At 35.2% G+C, this 11,004-nt stretch overlaps 1 protein-coding gene across 3 annotated transcripts; it reads left to right on the top strand.

The window, feature by feature from the left end:
- The first annotated feature begins 333 nt into the window (after positions 1 to 333).
- On the top strand, positions 334 to 10,444 carry LOC114276550 (Protein kinase superfamily protein). Of its 3 annotated transcripts, none has more exons than XM_082893209.1 (3): positions 372 to 541; positions 1,085 to 1,169; positions 7,873 to 10,444. In XM_082893209.1, the coding sequence occupies exon 3, from the start codon at positions 8,136 to 8,138 to the stop codon at positions 9,963 to 9,965; it is 1,830 nt and encodes a 609-aa protein (XP_082749335.1). In that variant the 5' UTR covers positions 372 to 541; positions 1,085 to 1,169; positions 7,873 to 8,135; the 3' UTR covers positions 9,966 to 10,444. The 3 variants fall into 3 exon arrangements, with proteins under 3 accessions (XP_028074130.1, XP_082749335.1, XP_082749337.1); XM_082893211.1 differs by lacking the exon at positions 1,085 to 1,169 and adding an exon at positions 2,749 to 2,835 and having other exon boundaries at positions 375 to 541; XM_028218329.2 differs by lacking the exon at positions 1,085 to 1,169 and having other exon boundaries at positions 334 to 541.
- Positions 10,445 to 11,004: the final 560 nt, after the last annotated feature.

Raw genomic sequence — 11,004 nt, 5'->3', positions numbered from 1 at the left:
AATTAGCTTTGTAAATAAATTAGACAAAAGTCAAAACTTAAAGGAAAGTGTTTGAGTGTTCAAGGTGCATGTCATATGCACTTATATAAATTCTCACAAATATACATAAATTGTGATTTTTTAAAATTTTTATGAATTAACTTATATATATTTATAAAAATTTATGTAATTTTATAAGATAACATATTTATATTTATGAAAATTTAAGTAAATTTACATAATATATACTTGTATACTTAAAAATTGTCCAAACTTAAAAGGACAAAGGGAAAAAAATAAAATAAATTTAAGAGGCAATATGAAAAAACAGTAAAACATAAAAGGGCATAAAATAATTTATCCAAAAATATGTCATACATGTACTCTGAGCTAGTGAACTTAAAGGTAGTATTTTTTATTGGAGAGAGTGAGATAGAGAGAGATTTCTTACTCTGCCGGAGATTTTGAGCCGAGTGATCGACTGCCAGAGGACTCAGATGTGATGTTTTTTCTTGGTCTAAGATCTGAATCTATTGAATTCTTCGGCTCTCCGTGATGGAAGGTATATCTATCTATCTCTAAACCCTAAATTGTTCTCTCTCTTTTGACACTAATTGACTCTTTTTCTTCAACTGAATTTTTGTTATTTTTCCGTAATTTTCTCGATTTCTCGGAAATAAATATGTTTGATGAATATATTTCTTTATGAATGTAAGTGGGTAGTGGGTACAATTTTCTGAATTTTATGAACGGTTTGTGATTGGATGTTCTTTACTATCTCCGATTGGGCATAGCTTTTCTTTTTTCGTAATTCAATTGATTTTCTGAGTTAATGTGTTTGGTGAATTGGGTACAATTCGCTGAATTTGAAGTATGGTTTGATATCAGCCGTGATGGGATGTTGTCTATTGTCTCCGATTGGGCATACCTTTTCTTTTTTTCCTAATTCACTCGACTTTCCGAGTAAATGTGTTTGGTGAATATATTTCTTTATGAATGTAAGTGGGTCGATAATTTTTTCTGTAATTCACTTGATTTTTGGAGTAAATGTGTTTGGTGAATATAGTCCTTTACGAATGTATGTTGTAGTGGGTACAATTCGCAGAATTTTAAGAATGGTATGATATGCTACTACCCAGAATTGGAAGATTATCAGCTATGATATGGTGTTCTCTATTATCTCCGATTAGGTATACTTGTTCCTTTTCCTGATCTAGGGTTTGTGATATGTTTTTGGTAAATATACTTGTCTTGATTTGCTTTTGTAGTTTAAACATCGAATTAAGAAATTTATTTACACATGTAGTTATTTACTGCTTCTTTGAATATCAAAGTAGCTTAAAATTGTTTCTGCATCCAAAAAAAAAGGAAAACAAAGAACTCACTATTGCATTTCTTGTGCGGAGTTATCTTGTAATAGGAACAGACGCTTATTATTGTTGCCAATTTTGGAATCTGTGCAGAGTCATCTTGTAATGGGAACAACACCTTGGCAATTCCAAGTTTCAAAAAAATTATATTACTCTGTGTTTGGCACCATGGGAATTGGAAGCCACTTTAGTTCAAAATTTTAAGTGAGATATCTTCCCATTTCATATTCAAGATTTGGATTTTCTTTTAAAAAAATTATCAGCATATCCAATGTTTGGATTCCATGCTGCCATACACTATGTTACATGGACTCAGGTACGATTGTCGGATGCAGATATGTATCTAGAGGTCGGACTCATCGAACCATAAATTTAAGCGTACATGGACTTGGCAAAAAAAAAATTTATATTTTCATATTTTTAATCAAATATATGAGATAAAATGGTGCAATAAGTAACTTACAATGTCAAAAAAATATTTTAGTAATTATACAACAATATGTACATATAATAATAATGTTATACACAATTATATAAGAAGTGTCCATTAAAAAGTATCTAACACATATTTCATACTCTTGTCCGAGTGTTAGGTGTTTGACACGAGTATTTGGTTTATTTTGAACAGTCTGTGTAACATAGGCCATACTAGTTTCAATATTTTCCAAATCCTTCAATCACATAAATTTCTTTGTTAGTGTAGGATTATACCATAACCCTAGCTAAAAAAATAAAAAGAATTATTCATTTTTTCCAAATGTTTATTTGCAAAAGTTAGAAAAGCTAACTATAATTTGTCATAGCATTATAAAGAATCAACAATTTTAGAGGATTGCTATTGGCACTCTTCTTTTTTATCATTAATCTCCAAATTTAGTCATTTAGTGTGTATTGAAAATGGTGTCGTGCATAATTTTTATACTAAAGACAAAATATGGAGTGCTTCTTTAAAGAATCAATAATTTTAGGGCATTGTTATTTTTTCAAGAAACAAAAATTGAAGAATTTTATAAGAAGTTGATTAAGAGAATTTGGGGGTTGAGGTGTAGGAGATGGGCTGCTTTACTGTCTTGTAGCATGTCAGGGGGAGTTTTGATTATATGGGATGTGAGATCTGTTTTTAGTGTCAGTTAGGTTTTGGAACTCTGATAATAGTGAGTGGTGGTTAGCACGTCTTTACGATCACAATAGTCAAAGATGTAGGGAAGCTTTGTGGGATGAATTAGCTGGCCTATTATGCTAGCCCAATTGGTGTGTGGGAGGTGATTTCAACGTTATTAAATTTGTTTAAAAAAAAAACTTAATGGTTATAGGGTTACCAGAAGCATGTAAAACTTTGTTGCATTTTGTGGAGATTGTTGCTTGATTCATCCTCTGTTGTCTAATGCTATGTTTACAGTTTGGTGTGTTGTAGATTGGACAAATTTTTTTTGGGTGGGAAGAGAGGTTCCCTAATGTTAGGCAGCAGGTGCTACATAACTAAGTTGTGAGTGCTCATAACTAGTACAAAAATAAAGAATAATCTTTTGTATTCCTTATCAAAAGATTCTTTCTTGATAATTTATTCTACAGTCTACATGATATTTTCACATGTGGGTAAATATGAATAATAAGTCATGTTCAATTTTGTCATGCAACACTGTTAGTTCTTTTGTGGTTTAGGTGCTGCAATTTTGGCATAGCAAATATTAGCATGCTTTTAGGCTTACAGCTTCCTGACATTTAGATATATGACAACTTTGAATGCTCAAAATATGACAGCCTTATGAATATTTTATGTTGGGAAAAACGTTGCATAAAACATGTGGAATTAGGGTTTTAAATAATAGGAGTGCAGGGTTGTAGATGAAAAAGTGAAGAACCAACTTGATTTTTCAAACTTTCAGCTTGCTGGTTTCTCTGTGAATTTGCTGTACTAAAGGTCTGGACAACAACCAAACTGTGAATTTTGGGGTTAAATAGAAGGTCAAAGATAGGGGTTGAGTTTAGCATGTATTAGGTCTTAAGTTTAGCATTTATTAGGTCTTAATGTGGAAGAGTTTTGTGGCTGAACTTTGGTCTTCTGGGGCTTTTCTTGTTTGGTGGAGGTTATGGTTGTTAGATTTAAGTATTGCTGCAGGGCTTAATTGGCTAGTTAAGGATGATTTTAGGTTTGAAAACAGTAGCTAGCTTTAAAATCTGGATATAGAGTATTAGGTCTTACCCTTGCAAGGGCTAAGCAAATCTCACACAAAACCCGATAACAAATTCTTTAAGACTCAACTCTGATAGCATCTAAAGATTTCATAGGTGTATATGATCTTGTGTCCAATACTACTCTCCAACTATGACTGTGATTTCTAATCCTACCCCAGATATGACTACGACCTCACATCGGAAACTGTTACCTTTTTGACTGCTGAGGTTGTTCTAGACATTAGAAAACCCATATGTAGTGACCTATTTAATAACTTGACCGAAAATGAGATCCATGGATCCATACTAGAACCATAGTCAGTAAATTCAGGAATTACCAACAAACTCCCAGCTCCTAAAAATAGAGAAAACCAAACCAAATCAAGCCTTAAGTCCCTTCAAATGGGGTCGGCTACATGAATCCTTCTTCTCCACGCAGTTCTATCAAAGGCCATTTTGTTAGTCAAATTAAGATAGAGAAAACATAAATGAAAAAACTCTATCACAATACTAGTTTAGAATAATTGTAAATAGAAGACCTAAACATTAACATGGCAAGTCCACTTCAAACCAAAGGGGTTTCTTGATGATTGTGGGACCCTTAGCCTTCACTTTATACTTCCACAGCCTATGTGCTTATTTAGGCATGCAACATATATGGCATCACACCTTTGTTGCTAAGATTTCATTTTTCTTGGTAGACGAGGAGCCAAACTGTAGTTGATGAGTTGGATTCCTTGCTTCATTCAAATTTTTTCATAAATAAAAAGGAATTGTCATAAGATTTGAATTTCCCAGAGAGTTTTTCTTGGCGCTGCCTAAGTTTGGGTTACTTAGCCGTGAACTAAAAGTGCATAGGCTTGTCTCTACATGCCTATCTTTGTATATATTGATATTGACATGTGTATTGTGGCTTCAACATGCTTAGTTAATCTTAGCATTGCAAATTTTATTGTTAATTTTATGATATTTGCTTCTAAATAAATCTTTACTGTGTTTTTGAGAAGGGAAAATTATAGAAAATCCCATTTGGGGAGTTTTGATCTGAATGTTCCTTCGTTTTTTATAATACACCATGAATTCCTATTAGGTTGGGAATGTGATCCAGCAGGTCTTGAAGAGAAACGTGGTATGGACTTGGTGACAATTTTGCCCCTTCGTTAATTGGGTTGGCACATTTTACCAGGGATTTTGAATTCCTTCAATCACATTGGGTTGTTGTGCACATTTTGGAAATAACTAATATGGACATAATCTTTCCGGGGTGGATTGTAGGACATAAATACATTTTTTAAACGTAGCTAATACAGAACAAATAAAAAAACCCTTAGTGTATGTTCTAAACCTGACTAATTCAAAACAAATAAAAAAGCCCCTAGTGTACTTTTTTCCAAATGTGGCTAATGTATTGGCCCAAATAAAAAAACTCGTAGTATACTTTTTTTTATTTGTCTTGTATTAACCATGTTTAGAAAATACACTTGGCTAGTGTATTTTCTAAATGTGGCTAATACAGAACAAATAAAAAAGCCCTTAATGTACTTTTTCCAAACGTGAAATGTACTTTTTCCAAACGTGGCTAATACGGAACAATAAAAAAGCTCTCGGTGTACTTTTTCCAAATGTGAAACCTGGCTAGTGTATTTTCCAAACATGGCCCTTAGTGGATTTCCAAACGTGACTAATATAGAACATGGCTAAACGTGGGTAGTTTATTTTCCAAACATGGCTAATACAGTAAACCACATGGGTAAATGTGTCAATTCCCATTCAATGGGACTTCCGTGTTCATTAAAATAAAGTTGGGACTGATTGATCCACAAGTTCACCTTTTGGGATTTATGGGTCAATCACCCTTCTGAAAAACGGTTCTAGAAATTTCATTCCATATCAAGAATGCATGGATGGTTTTTCCATCAGCATTGTTAAATTAGAAAGGTTGCATAAAAGTGATCATCTTGTAAAAATTAACTTCTCTAAATCTCAATGGACCCACCATAGGCATTGATTTGTGGAGATGGTGATCACATGCTAAAGCAGTGAAGAAGTGGAGACGGACAAGTCTTAGTAATGATAGTGGGGGAAAGGAACCTTTTTGGTTGTAATGGTTGGGGGTTGGGGGTGGGGGAGTTTGCAAATATCTCTATAGTTTCTGGATGAAGCTGTGTTCTGTTTTGGTATGTGAGGGTTCTTAATAACCCAGGACAAGAGAGCATTGAGAGAGCAAGAGAGCATTATTGAAAAATTAAAAGGTGTTTTTGTAGGAAACCAAAATTGATGTCATGGGCAGTAGAGGTGGTGATTTGATATTATTATTATTATTATTATTATTTGGGGGGGTGGGTTTTGTTCTTATAAACTTTAAAAAATCGTGAGGCTGTGAGATTGGTTGTGTGGATACGAGTAGCAGTAGTAGGGGAGTCTGGTCTCTCTCAATCTCGTTCTGTGCATTTCATTTCCAAAAACCTTTAATATCATATTTTTAATGAAAATTTTACTTTGTTGATCAAAAAAAATTTTTTGGGGGGGATGAGGGTGGTGGGCGGATTGGGTTGGTTTGGGGGTGATGGAATGGCACGCGGTGTCATTGTTAGGTGGGACTCTGGAAAGTTATGTATACTTGTTGTGAGGTTTGAGTTTGTTCTTAGTCTTAGAAATGTGGAGGATGGATTACAATGAACTCTCTGGTTTCTGTGGCCTGTTTAAAGATGTAGATAGAAGAATACTGTGGAGGAGCTAGCTTTTGTAAATTCAGTAAGAAAAGGTATTCAACAAGAAGCACCACTACTGGCTTTTTATGCAGTTGCTTTCAAGGTTTTGAAGGATTTTGTTCCCTTCTTTCACCATCTTACTCTTTGCTTATCAGCCTCAATTATATTGATGTCACGTCCATTTGAATTGTTGAAAATATTTAAAGGCTTTGAAAGCCTAGGGTGAAGGATATGGGGCCCCACCATAATCAAGATGCATTTTTAACCCCAGGCAAACTGTCTTTCGTAGTGTTTGGTGCCCTAATTTTTTAGTTTAAGTTACTTTGTTGATTCTAGTTTGGCTGTGTGTATAAATTCATGGGTCTTAATTTTTTGTGATGATGTTTTTTGGATTGTAATATATATTTTTCTATATGTCTAGATGATATTGATGCAGATAATAATCTTGTAATCAAAGAGCTGAAGTTTCCTATACTTGAATCTTAATCCAAATATAATTAGGAAAGGTCTAGTGCACTATAAATATGGCAAAATTCTTCTACTCAATGAAGTTTTGAGTTATGAGAATTTGGGTTGTGTTTTGTATTATTTTTCTTATTCTTTGCAAGGGTGAAGCCCTTCTCTCTCTTCTCCTTCTCCTCTTTTTTCTCTTCCCGAAATTCTTAAGTTATTGTTCGCTGGTTACTGTTTAAAGCCTTAGCACAAACCCAAGTTCAGCTACAAACCACTACCATGTTAAACCCCTTTCCTACCTTTTGGTCATTGATTTGTCTCCTGAACCCTTTAAAATAGTTGCTATCCAGAACTTATAGCATGCTCCCTCTTGAAAAGTTAACAAGCTAGCTCTAACTTTTTGAATCAAGCCAAATTCAATTCCTTTTGGTCTATTAACTCTAGAACCATCCTTCTAGCATATGGAACCTTAAATTTACAGCCTTTCCTTGCTGTAGCAAAATTCTTGAGAGAGGTACTGACGATTTAGCAATAGAACTTGTTCTTGTGATTTGTGAACACTGAATGTGCAGTTTCCTATGCTATTACTTATTAAAGTTCTTGTGAAGAGGGAGAAAGACCAGAGGTTTATCCTATCAAAGGGTTATGCAAACCAAAAAGAGAAAATAAAAAACACAATTACTAATTCATTAAACTCAATTCTCTAAATCTAAAGAAAAGAAGAATGCATGCAAATTCATAGGTTTCTAGAGTTCTCCTAATTCTAATAAGAGACTGACAAATAGGAAACTGGTAAACCTTTAGTAACTAGAACATTCTAGTCCTACCTACAAGTGACCTCTACAACTCATGTCCAAAAAATTGCAAACTTATCATTTCGTTTTGTTAGATAATTCATTCATAGTATTTTTATTTTGACGTCTTGTACTTATGTTGAACTGCTGATATAGTGAACATCCCAGGTTCAGAAACATTGCGTGGAATTGCTTCATCTCATACTTAGCCACAATATGATTTGCTGGCATGTTGTTTTTAATATTGTGTTGTGTTTGTGTGTGTTGCAAAAAAATAAATAAATAAAATATTCGAAGAAAGTAGCTGACAGATCTATCTTATATATACTATTTTATATATATATATATATATATATTTTTGATAAATATCTTATATATACTATTTGACAGGTGGATCCCCGGATCATGAATCAGTAGGGTCTGGGACAAAAAAATCCAGTGTTTCGTCAAGTGGTAAGTCTCAGAATTGGAAGGAGTTCCTTCATAGATTTGTGGACAGTGAAATCCTGACCGCAAACCTTGAGAACTGGTTTGAAGAAATTACAGAACAGTCATCAAATAAAACAACTGCTTTCGATGTTCCTTTTGAGTTGATAGATCTTCAAAAGTTTGATTATGCATTGGAAGGGGTATCCTTTCAGCAGCTGATTCGAATGCCCAGTGCTGTTTATGCTTCGACATCAGGTGCTGTGGAAGCAACTGCTTATCTTGCTATTGAGGATTTTTTACACACGAGTGTAAAGAGCTTGTGGGAGGCCTTTTGGAGTCAGGATGGGCCTATGCCTTTCTACGTTGCCTGTCTTTATGATGCAAACTTGAAATTCTACCAAGCTGAGAAGGCAATTGCTAATGGGAAACTTGGAGGTCTTTGTGCCACAGCTATAATGCTAAAAAACCCGAGACACCCACATGGGAAGTGGGAGGATATTCTTGAAGTAGCACTTTTGAGGCCTGATATTGGAAGCCTTGCAGTGGAGAGGGACCAGAAGTCCTTTTCGTCGGTTATAGGTGAAGCTCTATTTTTTGCTGTTCGTATTTTATTATCAAGAAGACTCAGTAGATCAAATGTTTCTCCTAGTTCAAATTCTGTTTTTGTTCTTCTTGTTGATTCTCAATATGGTGGGGTTGTAAAAGTTGAAGGAGATGTGAATAAATTGGAGTGTGATGTGAATAATGTTTACGGATGCGCTGCTGAGTGGATAAAAAGTTATTCACGAATTTCAGTTTCCCCCATTGATAGGGTCTGGAACAAGCTTGGAAATGCCAACTGGGGTGATATTGGTGCTCTACAAGTGCTTTTCGCAACTTTCCATTGTCTCGCACAATATGCCGGAATGCCCAAGAACTCGGTTGAAGATTTAGCTGCCGACCACAGTTGTCGTCTCCAAACAAGAAGATCCGAAAGACAGTTGGGTGATACCCGGGTGAACGGAAACGGGTTGTTCCAGTTTCAGCAGCGTAGTGTTTCTCCTGAAATTGTTGAAGTACAGGAGGAATCCGTCCAAATAATGGACTCTGCAAAGTCAATGAAGATGGAAATAGGGTCAGTTCTATGGTTGGAGGATTCAGATTATCAAAAAGGTTATCAGATTAATGAAGTTCTGGATGATGGTGAAATTCCGTACTATATTGCATCTCCTGTCGAAGATCCGGGAAATGATCTGTTTCTGTATATTGGTTCACATCCTTCTCAGATGGAACCGGCATGGGAAGATATGAAGTTGTGGTATCAAGTTCAGAGGCAGACTAAAATATTGACTGTTATGAAACAAAAGGGTCTGTCTGATAAGTATCTGCCACAATTGAGCGCTTCTGGTAGGATAGTTCACCAGGGTAAGTGTCGGAGACCGAGCTCGGGTGGCAACTGTGTCAATCCTTTGTGTGGGACCCCAATTCTTGTGACAAGTCCAGTTGGGAAAACCATTGCTGACATGGTAAGAGCCGGCCAATTTGGTCGAGATGAGGCTATTCGGTGTTGCCATGATTGCTTGTCTGCACTTTCAACTGCAGCTTCTGCTGGAATTCGACACGGAGACATCAGACCCGAGAATATAATTTGTGTGAGATCCGGCTTGAGGCAGCCTTATTACGTCCTTATTGGATGGGGGCACGCAATTTTAGAAGAGAGAGATCGCCCAGCTATGAATCTTCATTTCTCATCGACTTACGTCCTTCAGGAGGGGAAGTTGTGCTCGGCTTCTGATGCAGAGAGCCTGGTCTATCTGCTTTACTTTTGTACTGGTGGGGATTTGCCAGACTTGGATTCAGTCGAAGGGGCACTACAATGGAGGGAAAACTCTTGGTCGAAAAGATTGATTCAACAGAAGCTAGGGGACATATCCGCTGTCCTGAAGGCATTTGCAGATTACGTTGATAGTCTATGTGGGACTCCGTATCCTATGGATTACGGTATTTGGCTAAGAAGGTTGAAGAGACATATTAACGAGGACGATCATGGGAAGGAGATCAATACTTCAAGTTAAGTTATGGTGGCAGAATTGAACAACTCCTCTGGACTTCGAACATTTTCACTTCCGGCAATCAAGATGTTTTTTTTTCTTTTTTGGGATTTTCAGGAATTACCCGGTAGTTGAAGCCGCTTTGTCTAATTTATCTGATGATCTGCAATTGGTAAGTTTAAGTCTTTTGGTGAAGAGCGGTCCATAGCGCCTTCTCCATTTCTTGAGAATGATTTGGTTCTGCACAGATGATCCCCGGGTGGGATTTGGAGTATCTTCTGGCACTTGTTTTCGTGTATTTTGCAAAGTAAGCCGGAGAATCTAAATTATCGTTGCATTGTCTAAATTATCATTGCTTTTTTTGTCTTTCTGATATATTGTGATGAGTTATGGAAATTATGAGCTGTCAATTATTTCTTGTAAAGGTAGGAGAGGATGAGATTGTTTTGAATTTGTGATTGTTTTTATTTGATGTGTTATTAATGGACTTGTTGGTTAGGTCATTGTCTTTCTGTAAGTGGGTTCTCATTTTTCTTTTTTCTTTTTTCTTTTTTCTTTTAAATTTTTATTCAGTTGACTCAGTTACTTTTAGTTTCACAACCCTTCTTTTCTGATTTTCCAGTTTGATTATAGTTTCTGTCCGTTTTTTGTGGAGCATGTTTATTCTGGTTTCATTTTGTTCTTTTTGCCATTCCAATCTTGAAATTGGGAATAGAAAAGTAAAAGAAAAAGAAAGAAATAAAAATAAAAATAAAACCCCAAAAAAATCTACTTTTTTTTATAATCTTTTTGTTTGTTAGCCAAAGAAAGGTGAATACGTGAAAACAATTTTAGGAGGTGAGAATATCTTTGTAGCAATTAATTGGGTCTATTTGATAATGTTTACGTTTTTAGTTTATATTTATAAAATCTTATAAATTGGTTTTTGTTTATTTTATGTTTATTTTTAAAAATATATAAACTACAAACGCGTTTGGTAATTGACAAAATGTTTAAAAAAAATTAAAAATATAAAAAAGAGTGAGAAATGACAAGTTGTGACAAGTGGCGGCGAAAGACGGTG

This window comes from Camellia sinensis, chromosome 10 (assembly GCF_055761805.1).
Source record: "Camellia sinensis isolate YWXY chromosome 10, ASM5576180v1, whole genome shotgun sequence".
Classification (NCBI taxonomy): domain Eukaryota; kingdom Viridiplantae; phylum Streptophyta; class Magnoliopsida; order Ericales; family Theaceae; genus Camellia; species Camellia sinensis.
Note: the sequence above shows the minus strand (reverse complement) of the source record. Positions and strands in the feature narration are given on the sequence as shown.